This window comes from Sparus aurata, chromosome 1, assembly GCF_900880675.1.
Source record: "Sparus aurata chromosome 1, fSpaAur1.1, whole genome shotgun sequence".
Classification (NCBI taxonomy): domain Eukaryota; kingdom Metazoa; phylum Chordata; class Actinopteri; order Spariformes; family Sparidae; genus Sparus; species Sparus aurata.
The window spans coordinates 29,099,313-29,119,685 of record NC_044187.1 but is presented as its reverse complement, the minus strand read 5'-3'; the positions used below and the strand labels follow the sequence as shown (position 1 = coordinate 29,119,685).

The 20,373-nt window shown below is 40.6% G+C and overlaps 2 protein-coding genes across 5 annotated transcripts; one reads left to right on the top strand and one right to left on the bottom strand.

Annotated features, from left to right (window-relative positions):
• Positions 1–95: 95 nt before the first annotated feature.
• Positions 96–988, top strand: LOC115589745 (gastrin/cholecystokinin-like peptide). Its single transcript, XM_030430859.1, has 3 exons — positions 96–315; positions 393–647; positions 795–988. Exons 1-3 carry the CDS (start codon positions 111–113, stop codon positions 869–871), a joined length of 537 nt encoding a protein of 178 aa, XP_030286719.1. The 5' UTR covers positions 96–110; the 3' UTR covers positions 872–988.
• A 65-nt stretch (positions 989–1,053) lies between these two features.
• hap1 (huntingtin associated protein 1) lies at positions 1,054–16,722 on the bottom strand. 4 transcript variants are annotated; one of them, XM_030424929.1, is made up of 15 exons: positions 16,157–16,717; positions 12,314–12,390; positions 11,946–12,062; positions 11,731–11,825; positions 11,022–11,130; positions 10,626–10,704; positions 10,410–10,540; positions 10,139–10,213; positions 9,545–9,756; positions 5,959–6,177; positions 5,446–5,777; positions 4,680–4,868; positions 4,362–4,464; positions 3,999–4,057; positions 2,817–2,921 (listed from the first exon to the last, which is right to left on the bottom strand). In XM_030424929.1, exons 1-14 carry the CDS (start codon positions 16,350–16,352, stop codon positions 4,018–4,020), a joined length of 1,974 nt encoding a protein of 657 aa, XP_030280789.1. In that variant the 5' UTR covers positions 16,353–16,717; the 3' UTR covers positions 2,817–2,921; positions 3,999–4,017. The 4 variants fall into 4 exon arrangements, with proteins under 4 accessions (XP_030280781.1, XP_030280789.1, XP_030280797.1 ...); XM_030424921.1 differs by lacking the exon at positions 3,999–4,057 and having other exon boundaries at positions 1,054–2,921; positions 16,157–16,715; XM_030424937.1 differs by lacking the exon at positions 4,362–4,464 and having other exon boundaries at positions 16,157–16,722.
• Positions 16,723–20,373: the final 3,651 nt, after the last annotated feature.

Genomic DNA, 20,373 nt, shown 5'->3' with positions numbered 1-20,373 from the left:
TACACAGTTACATCAGATCCCCTGTATTGGATTTCTTATGTAAACGTCATCGACTCATTTTATTGTTATTGCAGTGCAAAAAAGGCCTTTCCAGGTAAGTGAAAAGCACCATGACCGGTTCGTGGATGTCCGCCGTTTCCTCTACGCACATCCTCCCAATGCATCCGTTTACCAATCAATCCCTGCTATCTGTCTTTGATTTTAGCTCGTGTTGCTCACAGCCAAGGTGTGGTATAAAAGAGCCTCACTCATCAGTGTGCACCAGAAGCATCTCACTTGTTGGATTTTGTTGTGGACATCTATTGCTTCATACAGGTAACTTCTTTTCCGTCTTTTAATTTTTTTTTTTTTCACTTTGAGCAAGTGTAACTCTGTTCTTCTCTTGTTCACAGACATGTCAGGGAAGGTGTTTGTGGTGATCACACTGTTGGTTGCACTGCTTGTATCCAGTGCAGCCTCCTCGCCTGTAGAGGCTAAGGAGACTACGATGCTACAGCAGCTTCTAGATAAGAGGGAGAAAGTTAAAGACTTGGGTGGCAGACAGGATCGGGCGCCTCCGGCCTTCGCAGCGCGGGTCGAGAGACGGGCACACCTATCGGAGGATGAACGCGAGATTATGACCAAGCAAATAATGCAAGCGATTTCAGGTATGCTGGGCGTCTGGGTGGTGAAGTTCCTTAATTGTTTTTTTGATGCGTCTGTGAGATAAAGGTTTTGGCAGGGATCCAGGGAGAGGCTCTGATGTGTTTACTGAACACCTGTGTGTGGTTCATGTAGGAATGGTTTGTTCACAGAGATGATGAACACCGAGTGCATGTCTGATCGGGACTACCAGGGCTGGGTGGACTTCGGACGCCGGGACGCAGAGTGAGACACAACAATGCCGGCGACAGCAACCGGAGAAAGCAGACTTGCTGCTGTTTGTTCAGATTTTATATAAAGTTTTACTTTTCCTGCAACTTTATAAATAAACTCTTTTGCTGAATTATCAGAAGAGTAGGATGTGTTCATTCATCGCTGTCAGGAGGTGACAAAACAGACATAAAAGTGTGCTAGATGGAAATGCAAAGTTTTATTCACAGGTGGTAAAGTTAATTCACACACACCAACATACTGTATAGAGTTGCGATGCTAACACAGAACAGAGCACACAGTAGTGCAGAGAAATAGTGGTTTGGTTGATTTGAATCAGAACACAAATTACAACAACCTGTGTTTATGATTTCTTCCCTTTTGAATCCACAGTATCCTATGCCTGTTTGCTACAGTTGATTGTTCACAAAGATTTCAGAGAAACATGCTGTTTAAATAATTATGACCACTTTAAATAACCCCTTTGAATACCCCCAAAAAGCAGTTTTGATTTCATTTACATCCCAGCAAAATTCCTGATAATGTGAAAATACAGCAGATGTGCAGAGCAGTAAATATACATATTGCTTGACCGTCTTTGATGCAGTACGGCAAACCTGATTTGTTTTTGGTGAAAGGTTCGGCTCAGGATTAAGTCTGCAAGGTCAGCTAGGCGCCAACAGGTGATGCTGTGCTGTATGCAGCCATGACAGCATGTGCTATGTGAAAGCAGGTGATGAAGGGTGGGGTGGACAGCTAAAGGATATCAACATCTTTCAGTTCAGTCAGTGTATAATCTGTCCCAGTTTGGGGCAGGTGTCATCAAAAGGCTTATTGATCTCAAGTGTTCATTCAGGATATTTAACAATCTTATATACAAACATGCTTTTCTACAGTGTAGCAGCTAATAATAAGCAGGAAGACCGGAGTGGGTTTAAGTGCATTTGAGAGTTCTTCAGTGTGACAGCATTGGTTTGGTTTGTGGTTTCAGCTAACAATAATTTACTGCACATAGTCTTTTTTTCTAACTTTCCCAAATGACAAAACTGTTATATACACGTACTGTGAGTGATCGTCTACCTTGAAAACAAAAAAAAAAACTAAAGACAGATAATGAGGTTTTTCTTTTAACAATGGCAGGGATAAATGTGTAAAATCATGAAACACTGTATAAAAATATGTTGGTTTTTTTCATGATGTTTCTTTTTTTGTGTGTGTAAAAAGAAACTAACTCTGCAGGCTACAGTCAAACAGACAGGTGATCAGGCGATTGTCCTGAGATGAAGATGTCACACACACACACACACACCAGCGCACACACACACACACACACACCAGCGCACACACACACACACACACACACACACTCGCGCGAGCATGCGCACATCCATGCGCACATACACACACATACACACACACACACACACACACACACACACACACACACACACACACACTACTACTGTACACAAATTCATAGAAAAGAACATTACTGTACACTACAGTCAACCTAAAGTATGGCTCTAGCACATTCTGTGGCTTCTGTTGTTGAAACTTCGGAGTTGTGGTGCCCTGAACTGCACAGTGAGAATCACATGGCTGGATGCAAAGTCACTACGGTGAATGACAGAGTAAGAGGGGAACAGTCCTCATCAAACTTTCAGACCAAGTCTGACTGCCTCTCTCTCTCTGCCCCATGGCGGCCCATCATCCCCCAGGCTGCCACTCTGTGCAGCCCGAGACTCTGAAGCTTCTCCACCAAGTTCAGACTGAAAATGTTCCTTCTTCGCTCTTTGTCCGGTGATGAGCCTCCATCTTTGTCTATAGACATGGAACATGAAGGTTTTGCACTCTGGCTGTAGTGCAGGTTGTGGTGGTGGGGATAAGGAGAGGCTGAGATGCCATGCTCTTGCAGCAGCTGCAGGAGTCCCAATGATGAAGTGGTTTCGTTTGTGGTGGTGGTGTTGGTGGTGGCCCGGACTCCCAGGCCAAAGTGCTGCTGGTGGGATGGCGATGAAGTACTTACGAGCTCACAGTTCCGACAAGATGGCAGGCCGAAAGAGTGAAGGCTGCCAAGGGAAAGAAAAGATAATCAAAAACCAAAACAACACACAGTAGATAAGATGACTAAGTGGTTTCTTGTTGCACAATCATGCAAGCTCAAACACAACTGATGAAAAAATAAAAACAAGACAATGCAAAAAGTTTGTTAGCGACCAGAATAACATGTTGGCATTCTTTCTTTCTGCAAACCACACATTTGTACCTGTCATACATACCACATGGACATTTATGTATAAAGTCACGTTCAGATTACATGTATATAAGCTAAACCTCATGTCAGGAAATGTTGGTATTCCAACTAGGTGAGAAGACTTTCAAGCTAGACTTTCAAGTTATCTTTCCAAAACCTAACCAAGTTGCTCAGTGCCAAAACCTAACCAGACCAAGTTTCAACATATCTGTGGTTTGCAGACATGCATATTGCTAACATTTATCCTGGCGATTGAGTTGGTTGGTTTACTTGTTGTTAGTTTCTTCCTATCATTACTGTAAGATGGATAAAGATAATGTCAGTGTGGAGGCGGTGATGAAACTGCCTCAGGTGATTTGCTGAGATGAAAACCTAGAAAGGTCAAACCAAAGGTTAAACCATTCAGTATAAAATATCAAGCCATGAACATGTGAGAACAAACAAGTTAGAGCAGATGAAACTGCTTTGCAGCAGTAATTGTTAGTAGGAAACGAATGTTGAGTAATTAAAAGGTTTACTATGCAGGATTAATGACTCACATAAAAGTGATCCCTCTTTTGTTTGTGTTGTTTATTTATGCTTTAAGATGGAGCAGCCATTAAGAAGAGATTAACATTTTATTTCTCTGATTTACTGCTTTCACAGTTAACACCACTCCCTCTCTGACTCAATCTCTAGCTCTCTCTAAGCCAGGGAGGAGGGGCTAACTTTGATTGGTTTTTATTTACAAACAGCAACAACAAATTCCTGCATTGTAAGCCTTAAACAGAAGCACAGTGCACGAACATGAACAATGTTTAACATCTCAGTTTCTGACTTAATACAAAGACAAATTAGTTAGTTAAACAAAGACTGCCTGCATCATGCTGTGTTCATAAACCCCAACTCTTACTTTGCCCCGAAAGCTCCTTTTAGAGTTGAAGAAAGAGCCTCGACAAACGTTTTCTGCCACTGTGGGCGTAAGGGGAGCAGCAGTTAGGTGGGAGTAAAAGAAGAATGAAAAAGAAGGTGATCTAGAATATCCACACTAAAAATTAAAAAAGAAAGGTTGCAGATTATTGAACAAAGGAGTTCCTTGCTCAACTTCTACATTAACTCACGTCCACCAAAACATAAAATCAAGTTCAACCACAAAAATAAACTTCAAATTCTGTAAAAAAAAAAAAAAAAAATCCAGAAACACAACAAGACATGCTCAAGAAGACACAAAGGCACTGGTACAGTAATCGCACGTTTACATTATTTATACTCTTACCTAGTGGAGAAGGAAGGGATGAGAAGGGAGGGTTGGAGGACTTGGCAGGTAGTAATGGTATGTGTGGGAGAGGTCTGAGGGAGGTTGGGACCGGATGGAGAGGCTGTGAGGTCATGGTGGGAGAAAAGGCAAGTTAAACTGCGCATAAACAAAACTACACCGAGTAAGAAGCTGGACACTAAAGTTAAACTACAAAATTAATGGGACAAAAAACAATGCAAAGCTGAATAAAGAGGAGGAGAGATATCAGGACACATGGATTTGAAATGACATGGATAGGAATGACAAAGCCAGTGGGTCTGTCTGTTAGTGTCCTACCCATGCCATGTGCTCCGGAGAAGTGCGACAGGTCAGGTTCATCCTCCTCCAGGTCGTTCAGACTGTAGACGTGCTGTATGTCGACCTCGAGCTCTCTGAAGTCTTTAGTCAGGACGCCGGGACGTGGATGCAGGATGCCTCCCAGGTTTGGTTTGGCCAACTGCTGCCACTGGTGCAGGGTCACTGAGCCTGATGATGAGAGAGTCAAAGTACAGCTCATGGATTGATGTGACACAAAATAAACAGCAATTTTATAGCAGTTACTGATACATACAATGCTCATCAAGACCTGCAGATACCCTGTTATAAATAGTGGATTCCCCCAATAGACTTGTCTCTTGTTGGCTGCAAAGCTTGCTAGAAACAAAATATTTAATTCTTAATAATTTCTAACACATAATTTCAAGAGACCCAAACTGTCGTGAATGACATGAGTGTCTCAGTGGTTAAATGCACCGTGAGAAAAAAAGCTTTTTTTTTTAATCTGACACCTGACGCCTGTTTGGCAACTAATGTCAACTGTAATTGCGTTTTTTCTGCTAGTTCTACTGTCTTAATTAAATAATTACGCTTGAAAATGTTTTAAAGTTGTAAGGGCACGGCAGCTTCGCACCTGTGGCATTTAATTAGTGTCACATACTAATGTCAACAATGATCAGCATCCTTTGTCTTGTTTGGATTTTTACAAACACATTCCTAAGCTCCACTGTGACTCCACATACACTTGAATAAGCTTAAGCTGGTAACAAGCGGAGGCCTTTTTTACCTTCCAGAGGTTTGACGATCTGCAGGCGGTCTGGCAGGTAGGACCTGGATCCTCCTGAGGAGCCACAGGAGTGCCGTGAGCTGCCATTGGAGTAGTTGGTGCCTGTGGATGCTGCTGGGCTGGAGACCAGGCTGTCATTTGGTGTCAAGAAGCCACTGGAGCCGTTGCCCTCCTCGCACTTTGCCGCCAAGGCATGGAGTTTACGCTCACGCTCCACATCAAAGAATGGACGCTCAGACGAGTGGTTCTGCTGGCGGGCTGACAGGCTGCGCAAAGCGGCTTCGAGGTCCTGGCCTCCTGGTGTGCCTGGCTGGCCCAGACGTTTTGGACCACTATGGTTGAATACAGGTGAATAGGTGAATATATCTCATTATGAACTTCTGTTGCAAAAACAGACATCTAAACTTCTAATCAAGCAGGCTTTACCTTCCAAAAATGTGTATACAATGATTATAAATACATCTGGAATTTTCTATTCATTATAATAGTGAATGAATGCATGCTCTCACACACCTGTTGTCTTCTTTCTGACCATTATTGGAGCTGGGCTTGTCCTCCAGAGTAAGGCTGGCATTATCTGAACCATAGTAGCTTGTTCGGGGTGTGCTGGTACAACTGGAGCGAGCTGACACGGGGCTGGAGCCGGGCAGCCCTGGGGAGTGGCAATGTGACCGCCTCCTGACGGCCTTGTTCACCACCTTCACGGTTTCAAACACACGCCATGGGTGGTTCCTGCCAGGAGAGATGGAAGATTACGCCCAATCTACAGTATTCATTTCAGCTGCAGACCCATTTGAAAAAAGTGGGGATAGAGGCCAGATGCTCATTGTTGTCCTGTGTGGAAATGTCATAGACATTGTCATAGATCTGTGGAGCACATTGCATTCTAACCCATTTTAGGGTTAGATTAAGAGATTTATTATAATGTACTTGTTCAAGTAGTTCAGAAATTTCAATACTCAATTTAATGACCATAATACAATTAACACAAGGCTGTATAACAAAATATAATTGTACTCCCTTTGTTCACAAAAAATTATTGCCGTGGTTGGCATCAGGTGTGCACTGGAGAAGTTGTATCCACTATGTGGCACTGAAGGAATGCTTTTGTTAGGACGCAGTCTACGTTCTAATAAAAACACAAAAAAGTTTAGCTTGGAAACGAACATTCTTTGGTGTTATCTAACAAGCAAAAACTCAGCTAATCTGCTTCATCAGGACAGCATAGATATGGTTTGATCAGATTTGATTGATTGTTGCCTAGCAACTTCAACAACAATATCTTACATGGATTAGTACATGGACATACTGTGCAATGTATGTCATACAGGGACCAAAAAGCAAATGCAGAAATGTGAAATAACCAAAATTGTTCTAACTTTTGTGGAAAACTGCATGACAACTGGATAAACTTCATCTGCAGATGAGGTATGTTTCAAAAGTCAAGAACTTCTAGGATTAAGATTCAATCATAAACAGCAACACCCTGGACTGAGAAACACTTGTTTTCATTGAAACTACATGTTATGCTACAGCTATTTTGTGAGCTACTACCTCAGACAGTACTCTACAATATCTTGTTCAGTCAGCATGAAGTGCAAAAACAGGAAAAGAAACAAGGTAAGATTTTATCATCTGACTAGATCAATCTGTCCCAAATCCGACACTGCACTGGTCTCACTTTTACCTGTTTTTCTCTAGATTTTGTTTAAAACATCCCCAAAGTAAGTGAATGTGTCAATATTTAGCATAATTTTAAATATATATTTATTGATATTTGCATTACCATGCAATAAATACAAACTTAATTTCATGGCTGGATAAGGATTTTTCTTCATATTGCATAACTGACGTTTGCACCTCTCATTACAATTTGTACTTATTACACTGAAAATAATTGTATTTCTTTTTTTTCTTCTTAACTGTAAACTGTACTGTAGGACAACCAGATGAAGAGTAGCTTTTTGTAGGGTTACAGTTTTATGTGTTTAAATGTGATTTTAGCTAAACAAAACTTTGTATATTTCTGTCTTTTAGAGAAAGCGTTATAATCAGGCTGCCAAACAACGCAAGCCACAATCACGCAGGCCAACTAAAGTTGCCGCTGAAGTGACACAACTTAGACAAGCCCTCAAATCAGCTATGAGGACCAACCGGCGGCTGGCCTCCTTTAAGAAGCAGGTATGGAAATACATACAATTGGAGATATGTTGGAACCAGGAGAGGTCTCAGCTCATCTATGAAAACAGACGCCTTCAGAGGACACTCGGGACGAAATACAACCACGCTAGAAAGGAGATTAGTAGGTTGCAGGGGGTGTTGATGGCAACCAAAAGAGCTCACTGGCAGAAAGAGAATGAAAGGTACCAAGCTGACTTGAATAATACGCTGTATGAAATCAAGGTGGAAGGGAAGGATGGAGCCATAAAGACTGAAAAAACAACACCAGCCAAGGTCCAGGAGTAGCATGTGATGACAAAAAGGTAAAAACTGATAACTGGAGATAAACTATGGCTCTTACAAATGAGCCAGACAGAACAGGCACATCAGGGACAGCGAAAACTACAATGTGAGGCCCTGGAGGTCAAAAAGGCTCACAGGACTCTAACAGTGTTCAGAATCATCCTTATTCTTATTAACATATACTCTTGACTGTTGTCTCTTCATTTCAGGAGAAGACGCTGGCAATAAGAATGCACCCGGCCCTCCTCTTCATAGTCCTCTTGGTTTTTTTTATTTTCACGGAAGCTCAGTAATTAGCACTGCAGCCTCATGTGAAAATAAATCAGAATATTTGACACTGAAGTACTGTTGGTTAAATCTGTGTCTCTCGGTCCTCTCTTCTGTCTTTTTCTTTTGTTACTGCATTTTTCCTCTTTTGACCTCGAACAAAAATCTAGGAAGTTTCATCTGATAACACGAGGAGCCAGAAAGGTTTAAGAACAACTGGTGTAATCTTTGCCAACAGAATTACTTTTATGAGCTTTGATAACAAAAATACAATATTTCCCTCTGACACCGAACAGAAAGTAGATTTAAACATACTCAGTTAAAGTACAAGTCCCTCAAAATTGTACAGTACTTGAGTAAATGTACTTGGTGGTCAGTGATGATGTCCATCACACCAATCACGGTGTCTCAAACATAACCGTATTCACAGTCTTTTGGTGCTCTTTGATATATAACATTTTTTAACTGACATATAGCTACTAAATAGAGATTAAGGGCACTTTTCTACTACATTTCAACTGAACCAAATTTCAACTTGAGAAATATTTCTTAAGATCTTTTTATCAAAATACTATGTTTTATTTCATACTTGACTATTAGGCAATGTGACTATTATGTGTGGAAATCCTTGATATTTCATAAATGTATATATACTTTTGGCCTTAAATTAACGTTTCAAGATTTTAAAATGTGTTATTGATAACATTTAGCCACTAGATGTGGCATTCCATCTCCCCCTTCCATTCCATTGCATTCCACAGATACCACATGATACCAACCGCGTTATACTATTGGCTGACTAACCTCGTTAGAGGCTATGAACCATACCATAAAATATCACACTGTCAGATGTTGATCTGCTGTATACTGTTATGTCAGATAATTCATATTATACCTCAACTTTGTATCTTATTGTCTCAAAGTCGAATAGCTTGGAACAACTCAAGTTGAGTCCAGTAATTATCCCTAGAATGCTTAAAAGACTGTTAGTAGCTGTAGTTGACTTGGATTTATGCCAGGAACAGAAGATTCCACCAGTGTGAAAAATATTATCAAAAACAACAATGGAACTTCTCAAACCAGTCCTGCAGCATGCTCGGCATAAAACAAACACATATTTTAAGTTTAATGTAACATGAACACTGTTTCCTTCTCAGTCCTGCCACATGAATGTTGAGTTCCCTCACTGGAAACATGCACTCACTAAAAATACATACTTTGAGTACAGATGAGACTCAGAGATTTGTCTCAGGTAAATAACATGCTACAGTAAACATCTAGGGTTTCATCTAGCTAGAAATTGAATAGTTAAGATAAGTTCAAGCTTATCCCTTATATAAGAGCACCCACACAAAAATCACACACTCACTTGTACTCTGAGGGAGCGGGGGTGTCCAGGCCTTTGCGGAAGGTGCCCTCTATCTCTGCAGCCAATGAGTCCATGGGGAGGACAGAGGCCAGCGCAGTGTACCGCTGCACTGTGCTGTTGGGTAAGCTCTTGTTCCGCAAGTTCTTGATGTCCTCTCTGGCCTCGCAGAGCATGTCCTCACACTCCGAGTACTTGTCCTGCAGGTCCTTGAGCTGATGACAGAGGGAGACATATCTGTTAAATTGGAGCACAATAATGCAGGGGCCGCATATGGACATAACGCTGCAAAGAAGGTGGATGCATCTACAAAGATGCACATGAACATGTCCATGTGGGGATGCATAGAGGGTTCTCTGAGTGACTAATGTGAATGCAAATAAAATCAATATGTGAGTCAGGAGCAGTGATCTTCTGTTTTTAATATCATATACATTTCTTAAATGTATATTTGAGGTTGATAAAAGTGTTCTGCATCTAGTTTGTTTCTGAATATTGTGGCTTGTTACACAAAAAGGTACATTTTAAGCATCCACATTCTGATTGTAGCCTTTTGGAAAGGCAAACAAACTGAGCTCTAGTAGGAATATGTCTCACCTCTGATTTAAGTTTTAGCTGGCTCTCGCGGGAGGCACTCAGGTTTTGGTTCAGCTCCTCATTCTCATGGGTGAGCTAGAAGGGAAGGGGAATAGAAAGTTAAAAGAGTTCTACTGTGATATGGCAGAAGTCCATTCAAAGAAAACAAATGTTTGACAGCAACGATAAGCATTCAAAGGAAAGCATTACATAACTCTTTAAAGAACAAATCATTGTTTTATGCAAGTCCCTTGAGGGCACCTTGCCTAGAGAATTTGTCGGTTTTTCTCACCCCTTTGCAGCGGGCCTGCAGGTCAACAATCTGAGCCAGCAGCGAGCTGATCTCCTCCTGTTGTCGGAGAGAATCCTCTACTTTCCTCGCTAGCTCCTCTGACAGATCGACCACCTGCCTGTTGACAGAGGCTAAAACACACATCCCATAAATACACCTGTAGCTGATGATCTAGCCTTTAATATGAATAAAGTGAAACAATAAAGTAGCACTTACAGAGTTCTTCCACACACACCATCATCAGCTCCTGTTCTTGCTCTTCGTAATTAGTCGTCTCTGTTGTGAGCTCAGTGGCCTGCAGAAAAAAACGTCCAAACATTGTATCAGTCTGCACAAGACATTTTGTGAATCATTACATCATGATATTTTCTGTGTCATTACAAGATACTGCATCTATTTCTTTGATTCAGAAGACAAAATTCAAACTAAGAATTTTAATATTTACACTATTAATGAGAGAATTATAACACAAAGTCAGAAGTATTTATCTTTTCCATAACTGAATAAAAAACATGTGACCATAAAAATTATCCTAAATATGTTTTGTATGTATGTCTGGACGATTTTCCTGTCATATTACCGCATGTGGGGGAACTTTGCAGTGTTGCATACCTCCAATCGTAGTTTGCGGTTCTCGTCCTCTAAACCCTTCAGTTTCGTCTGCAGGAAGTCATAGTGGACGAAGTTGCTGAGTGAACTGCACGATTCGTTCCTTTTTATTCTACAACAACAGAAACATTTGTCTGTATTCATTCATTCATCATTGTGTTTCTCTCACTTAGACAGATTGAACAAATGGACAATCATCAACAATAGACAACCTGTTTATTTCACCCAGTTAATCTGTAACTAAAGGAGTGCTAATGGACGTGCTGAGACATGGTTTGATCAGCTGCAACAATTAAAAGAAATTAAAAGACAGCAGTAATGAACAAGGATAATCATTAACTGCTGATGGGAAAGAGTTTAGCACAAAGCTTAGCTGGAGAGGATCAGTGGAGATGTTCTGACGTATGTTTACGAACAGTCTCAGTACACTGAGGATCATAGGCGGAGATCTCTTTTATCACTGGAAAGCCAAAGCAGGAAGGCTGTTTTTAATTTAATTTACGAGACTTTGCCTTACACTGAAGCACAAACGTTTGGAGCGTATATTTTCTCCAATGAGATGCATTTTTCTGTTAAACTGTGTTAATTGCTCAAGTAAGCAGCAGTATGAATTACAGTATGCTTTATTTATATTGAATGATATCTATATGGCCTAAGTCACAAACTTACACTTTGTTTTAAAACACACTAAATACTATACGTGTGAACTCACGGTGACTGTGACTCTGCGTTCTCGATCTCCTCAGTGCTTGCGTAGAATTGAAGGAGGTCGTCTCGCATCGACAGCTCATGACGAAGTTGAGCGATCTAGAAAAATGCAGTAAGCTTGCATCACTTGAGCTCAGCAGACTGTATGAGATCCACATCAATCATGTATTTCAGTGTGAATGCACAGGGGTGTATTGAGGTAATCAGGTTTGTTTATACCTCTTCCTTTGCGATTTCAAGCTGTTCATCCAGTATTTCATTGCGTGTCGTCAGTTCTTGATTCTGCTTCAGGAGGGACTGACCGATCCGTGCTGCTAACTCGAGATCCCGCTCTTTCTGCAAAGTGATACATAAACGTCACATTTATTTTACAGGACAATGCACATTGATACGCCATTTTTTTTCTTAATTTGGCAGATAAACAATCAGATTAATTTCACCATTTTTCCAAACATCTCTAAATGACCTTTCTGATGGCGCTGGCAGAAATAAGTATGTTTAAAAGGGTGACAAACAACACTGGTCAGTGAGGCAGTCAACTTTAATCCTCTATAATCCCATTCATCTGCTGTGTGTCTCCCTCTTACCTCCTCCAGTAGGTGGGTGACTGCCTTGATGTCATGATACGTCTTGGTGACCTGGCCCACTCTGTCTGAGCACAGCACTGAGGGAGGAGGGAGAGAGGGATTTTATGAATGGAGGCAGAGCTGCAGAATCTAACAACACAGCCTTGCTGACTGTTTACAATGAGATTATTGTGGGGTTATGGGCAATAATAACTAGATAGTGGGGAGAAGTCTTGATTTTGACTGAGCTTTTGCTTCTATTTCTATTTTTCAACCACCTTGTGCACAAGCCATCATTACTACAATAGAAAAATGTACATATATACATAGCGTCCAATTGCTGTGCATGTACAGTGCCATTTCAAACACTAAATTGTTGATCAGATCTTGTGTTCAGTGCTGTTGAGTCTCCTTCCTTCGAGTTTCAGGTTTTCGATGCTCTAAGTTTCCACAGCCGCTGACCACAACATCTCCATGCGGTCAGCCAGATACTGATCCTCTTAGCTTGATCCTTTTTAGCCTAGATAAGACGCCAATAAAGACCTCGTTCTCCTGGACACCAATATAGCTCGACTGGAGAGACTGCCAGAGCTGACCTGACAATGTGTTTCGCACCAGCAGGACATGTACAGCATGGAAGGCATAACAGAAACTCGCTATTGACCTGAAACTTTTACAACCTGGAGAATGGTTTGTTTGTGTCCACTTCAGAATCAATGAGGGTAAAGAGGTGTGGGAGGTCAATAAGTCAATTTCTCAATTCAGAGGGACCTACTCCTAACATGGTCCTCAATTAAAGCCATTAATGAACTTTATGGGGGCTTAATACTGTTTGTGATCTATTAATTACCCAAATTTCATCAGAATTTCAAAAGGTAATTAACTTGTCTAACTTCTCTATAAAAATAATCATTAATTACAATACTGTATTCTAATCTTAAGCCACTTTTGTAATACTGTCTCAAAATGTAAGTTTCAAGCTTTAGGAGAGGTCTTTTATCTGTGATTCCATCTCTGTTTACGATGTTTAAAATGTGCCTCAACTAGCAGTCAGTTCTGAATGACTCCACAAACCAAAATCTGTTGTGTAATCTTACTTTGGTTATACAGCTTAGCTTGACTAAAGAGATGGGAAGCTGCCATAGAGCAAAGTAATTAGATTGAGATCCTTGAATTTGGCCTGGAAACACAATGATTGGGTGGCTCTGTCAGCATCTAATCAGCCTAATGGAAAGGACCCAACCTTGGCCTGAACTATTGCCATGTAAAGTATACTGTAGCTGCCCATGAATTATATAACATTAAATCATGTCTGTAGCACTGCGAGGTGACTGACTGAAACACAGAGGTCAAGTTTCTTCTCTAAGTAGATTCAAGAGTAACACAGAAAAAGAAAAAAAAGTTTCAAGAGTGAGGTAGTGGAACATTTGTACCTATTTTTGTGGGATAAGTATGAGGAGAGCAGCAAACAGTGACAGGCATCATGTGACACAAGAACTCTTGGAAGAGTTAAATTTGGGTCAATGAAGACAAAACTGACAAATGATGATAGAAACTCAGAATTCACTTTGAGTACAGGTTGGCGAATAAACTTCGAGCGTTTAATTCATTCAAACCTGATCATAAAATAAAATGAGACATGTCCTATCAGATTTCAAAATCTCCAATTCAAAATCCTTAACGTTTTGTTTTTTCAAATGGACATTTTAACATCTACAATTCAATTACAACTGGGCAGACTCTTTATATAATATACTGTAAATGTCGTCTAAAGCTATAAAGGGCTAACAGTCCCAAATGCACTCTATAAATCAACAATGGTTAATCAGATAATAGCTCAACTTCCTCAAATCCTTTTGTACCTAAAGTGGATTGGAGCACTGTGCTAAAAGCAAATTCAGCAGCAGGACTGTCAGCAGGTTTCTGACACTGTGTGTGTACACTTACACACATACACAATAATCCTGTTCACTACAAAGTCATTTAGATGTTCATGTGAGTCTACCCCAGGAAGATCAAAGTGTGGTACCTGCTGTTTATCAATCCATTATTCTGTTATTTTTTTGGTGTTTTAAAAGTTTACTATGCACATAAACTGCACATTCATTACAGCCAAAATACCAGATCTATTTCCTCTTGACCTGACTCCCAGAGAGCCAAGCAGATCAAGTGAGGAGATGCTACTATGCCAGCTGGAGGTTTTACAGTTTGGGGTGAGCTAAATCCAGGCAGCTGCCTGAACTGCTAGCCTAATACCATACCTAAGCATGAACCTTGCTGAATTAGGTATACTTATGACGTCTGTTGTGTTGTGGGGATCAGACAGGCATGGGTGAGCTCCAAGAATAAGATTCTCATTGATCCCCTATTGTTCTGAAGGGACAGATCTAACAAGATTGGCAGGAGCTAAAATTTGCCTCACGGAGCTTCTTACTGTAAATCTGTCTGGACATTTTCTTTAGAGTAAAGCGAACAGTCTTAACAGTATACTTATTTTACAATTGTTACAATACTTTCACTATTAAGAATTTTGAAGAGTTAAAAAATGACATTAGCAGCGTCAGATGCATTAGGGATGGGTTAAAACGACAGCCTCAAGATCATCGCAAAATATCACCTCCACACAGCACATACAAATGCATATCTGCCAAAAAAAATACAACTGAAGTGCATACGCTCTAAAAACATTTCCAATTTATTTATCCTATTGCATAACAGAGATGCCAGAAATGTGTCCAGAGTGTCCTGTTTCTCTGGAGAGGCGCCCGTGTCGCAGTATTGGTACGGGTGCCAGCCACATGCCGTTTAGACAAAGAATGCCCCACACAGAGGCAGAAACAAGGAGAATCCCAGCTAGTTTTTTTTTTATCTTAGATATATGATCATGTTCTTCTTTACATACATTTATTCAGAAAGTACTCCAAGGTTTAATTGCGCCACTACAAAACCATGCGGAAGTTTGCTTATAAATATCCTAATTTTGGCACACATTCACTGAAATGTATCTAAAATCCAACATTTCATCACAGGAAAAGCGAAGCTGGCTGACGACGTTTGACTGAAAGTAGGGCAGTGGCACAGTTAATGTACCTGCAGTCTTTGTTCTGAACCACAATCTCGAAGGTTTGGACACAGCTATCCGTGAAGCGGAGCATTCAGGTCATCCCGTCAATCTCCATTAAGCTATTTAATTTTCTCTGTTTACAAATGGACGATTTTTCACAGAATAAATGTGTTTACAGAACAGCGGGGGAAAAAAATCAAAAATTAAAAGAAACTATCATTAAGATACTATTCCCTAATTTTAAGGCTCTTACCACCATTTAACAACATCAGTACAAGAGAAGCACAAATGCCATCAATGACAACTGCTTACATGTACACAGTGCTCAATGGTGCTTCTGCAGCGTGTGTGAGGGCACGCACACACAGGCTGAGTGACCTTCATCACACTATGAGGAAACATTAAAGCTGAATATATTTACAAAACTTTACACATTTTAGGGTCCTTTCATGATGAATTGAAGGAATCTTATAACACGAGCTTGAAAAGCAAGCATTTTGTTGAATGGTAGTCATCATTTGCGTGATGTACCCTCAGTGACATCACTGCACCCTGCAGTGCATGCAGTCCGCTATAAAGTATTTAAGTACTAAGATAACCAAGACCTTGACGACGCAATACATAACAAACCACACTAGATTGCAATGTTTGGCTTGCAGGGAAGAAAGACATCAGCTATGACACTTTATCCTTCATGCATTAAATCAAATTCTTCTTAACGATCACTTCAAGCATGAGCCCCGCAGATCACCGACTGGTCTCTAGTGCATGTCTCCTGAGTATCCTCTGCTTTATCTCACCTTGTGTCACCTCCCGACAAAGGTCCTTGTTGTTGTTATTATTGTTATTATTATTGCTGTTAAGGCATGTCATCTCCTCCACCATTACTTCATCAGCAAGGCTGGGAGAGCTCTTCTCTTCTTCCTCCTCCTCAGATGCCGAGCTCCACACCTCCATGGTGACCGGAGAAAAACTGCCTTCTGTCTCTGCGTCCATCAGTTAAATCCTTCGTTTCTTATGATTCTACTGTGTGTTCCCTGTGCTGTGACACACCAGCTGTGTCTCTGGCTTCATTCTGCTGGTCTGTGTGTGTCGAGGGAAAACAGTATCCACGAGCCTACGTGAGTGGGTGTATCCACCTGTGTTTGTGTGTGCAAGAGAATCTGAGCTGCCTGGTGTTAATATATAATCCCTCAGACTGTAAGGGCCATCTGTCGTCATGCCTGCCTTCGTTCACCTGGCCACGTTGGACTACCGGGTAAGACAAGGGGGGAGGAAGAGGAGGAGGGGTGGTGGAGGAAGACAATTCTAAACTGCGAGCCACAAGAGCAGCTATTGATCACAGTGACCTTGGCCAAGTAAAAAAAGATTAGCATCATACAGAAAAAAACTGAGAAAATAATTAGGGATGGGAGAGATGATGGGGATAAAGGGAGGCTGCATTAAGCCCACCCACCCCTGTGAAGATGAGGGAGATGGTAGGTTCCGCCCATACCAATGGCTGCTTGTTCTGAACACATACGTAACAGCAGACACAGAGAGAAGGCTCTGCGTACCACTGCTGCAGACAGAGCCCCACCCACTTCACAGGGGTCTGATGGAAGCAATAAAGTGATGCATTCTATGATTCTATGTGTGTTGACTGGGATTACTGAGAGAGAACAACACAAAGAAATATATTTCATTAGGTTGATTAAGACTATTCCTACACAAAGACTGTATTTCATTTTGTATCACTTTGAATTAACATCCCATCAAATCAAAGGCATTTGTGATTAATTGTCCAGCAAACTACACCCAGTCATCATATTTACTGTCTTTGTCCATCCCATGCCCTTGCACTTGCAAAGCTAGACAATCAGCTTCCAATCAAATATTCACTTCCTCATTCATTTTTTACTAACTAACAGACTCTTTTCAGGTCAAATGCAGCCTGCAAGAGAATGCTCGCCATCTGTTATATCACATCTTCCTGCAAACACTTGTCCATCCCTACAGAATAAAATTGTTGAGGATGGCACATCCAAATTAAACAATTGTCAATCAAATTACTCCCTGCGAAAAGGGTCCACTGCTTGAAGTCAACAGCCAAGGGCAAAAACAACATAACCAAAAATGCTGGGAGGAATAAAAAGGTTATAAGGAAGTATTGTCTCAAGTACTTTGCCCACAATAACAAGTAGAGACGTGACATTAGCTTTGCCTGTGAGTCACCTCCTCAGTCATTAAATCAAAGCTCCTCAAAGCCCTTGATTTAACCTTCTCTAGACAGCATATCTCCTATAAGTTCACTAAGAACCTAATATTAACTATATTATCTAACTATTATAATTTTTATGAGGGGTAGCTGGTTGTAAAATCTCAACCCACTTCTGCAAAATACTGTGAGGATATAATAACCACCAGTGCAAGTCTCTGCCAACTGAGAGTTGATATCACTGGTCAATATTTGTCCAGGGAAACACCAATATTCATTAGAGATCAGCTCTACCCACAGTGTGCCAACTGCTGCAGTGAAGTTTACAGTTTAACCAGACCAGTGAGTTCCCTGTGCTGTGCTGCACACCTGAGTTGATTCCTGAGTAGTACTAAACTTGTTGTAGATTATTGGTTTTGCCTGTCATTAATTTTTTTCTGTAATGTGGCTTAGAAAACTTCGCAATACTGGGTGTGTTATTCAGTGAAACTGAAAACAGCTGCTTGCTGTGACTGGAAACTGGGTAACAGAGGCAGTGAGATTGAACCACAATAGTTAAGTTATGGGCTTCAAAACTAAAACAACCTGAAAAGCCTTAAACACTCAGGGGAAAGTTTCATGACTATGAGCAAGAAGTAGTCATTTGATGTATCATTGATATACATATAGATTACCACAGCTTAGACAAGACTGTGCCACAGATTGAACATGGCCTGAAATATGTATCAATTGTCATATAACACTGATGAACATTTGTATTAATCATAGCAATCAACAGAAAAGACCTGTAAAAAAGTATTTGAGTGTCTGAAAGGGTGAACACAGTATGTGACAGGAATTAAAACACAAACAGATGGAGCAGAGCATAGAACACTGAAAACAAACAACACCATATGCCACCTGCCAAAAACAGTCAAAACACTGGCATGGCACAACATGGCACAGTCTGCACAGACCAGGTTAGTCTGTCCCTGTCCTGAGAGGAACATGTGGCTTGGCATCGAACGTTATGAGGACACAAACATACAATCTGGTGAAATCCTCCTATCACAGCGAGGTCATCAAGGGATATCTTGGAATAAAGATCAGATCAGCAAATCTGTCCCGAGAAACCGAGGAAGTCTGCATAGTGGCCTTTTTTGTTTACTAATTTTATTTGTTATTTCTACCTCAATGTTCAACACTAGGTAGTGAAAAACAAGACTGTTGATGGTAATGCAGTGAGGGAGATTAACTTGGGCAAGGTTCTGAAACAAAGCAGATACTTGCACAGTGCAAAGTTTCTTAACCTTTCAGATATCATTACAGAGTAAATATGGCTGGTATCTGCTCATTCACATTGTTTGTTTAACGTAATGTGTCGCTGACTCAACCCTGATTTTGTGGCTTTGCATCATGAATGTCACACTGTTCTGAAGGTTCTTTAACACGTCAGGTTAAACATTATAAAAATTAAGACGACAGAGCAAACTGCTAAGATTCACTGATTGACCCTCTAATCAATCCTAATAGTAGTTAAGATGTGGATTCTCACAACCTCCCATCACCCCACAAGTCCAGACAACCTATGTTTCCACTTTAAATCCATTCTTGGTTGCTGCAGCAATTGACTTGCCAATAATGTCATCATGATGCCATGAGTGGATAGTGGGATACACCGTATGCTACACTTGAGCGGAAACCACTGTGGAGGCCAAGTGACGGCAGCCTAATCGGCTTGGTGACATTTGACATCTGTGACTTAAAGTGAGTATGTGGAGGAGAGGGGAGGAAGATTACACTTCACATACTCCAGTCATCTCTCTCTCTCTCACACACACACACAAATTTATTTTCATTTCGCAGCAAAATATGAGAATAAAGAAAAGGAAACATTATCCCACTGATCATGCAGCAAGTTAAGAATTGTAGTCCTGGTTGCTTATTTCTTTAATTAAACTGCTATTTAATTTCTTGAGTAGCTGATTAATTGTTTGGTCTATAAAATGTCAGAAAATATTGAAAAACACCCACCATGTTTTCCTAACATTTAATTTGACATCATCAGCTTGTGTGTTATCCCTAAACAACACTTAAAAACTTCAGTCAACAATCAGTTTATTCTAAAATAAGAAAAATAAGAAACTTATTTTGTGAAATTAAGAAGCTGGAAAAAAAAGTCAAAATCTTTTCAGCATTGACAGTGACTTCAAGCTTTGCTACATTTAGGAATGGTCCTGCAAATCACTATTTGTGATTTACTATAAGATCACTGTTTTATGCCTGCATATGGGAAATGGGGTGAGATAGAGGGGATGACATGCAGCAAAGGGCCACAGGTCAGACTCAAACCCTGGGTCGCTGCAGTGAGGACAAAACCCTTGTACATGCCACCTAAAACCTACTGAGCAAGCTGCTCATACGCTGCATGTTTTCATTCCTCTTAATTTGTTCAATAATTTGCCTTTGCCCTAGTATCAAAAGTGAAACATTAACTTTTATCAAAACCTTAGTAATTGCAACTAACACTTGTGCAATGGTTGAACGTATAAAACCAAGGCAATAACAGTGGTTAACTGTTGGACCCATGCCTACAGGATCATATTTCCTTCCCTGTGAAAACAGTGTCAGCACTGATACACCCAACAGATTCTACTAATGAATAGGACCACATGGAGTCACAGTCTGTATTCATCCAGTAAATCAACCAACTAGGTTTTTTTGCCAAACTGCAAAACATCTTGGAAAATGAAGCCCAGTATGAAGGAAGCTAAAAAAAAAAAAACAAAGTATGTATGACAACATTGCAAGCATATGTTCCAATATTAGGATGAAATATTA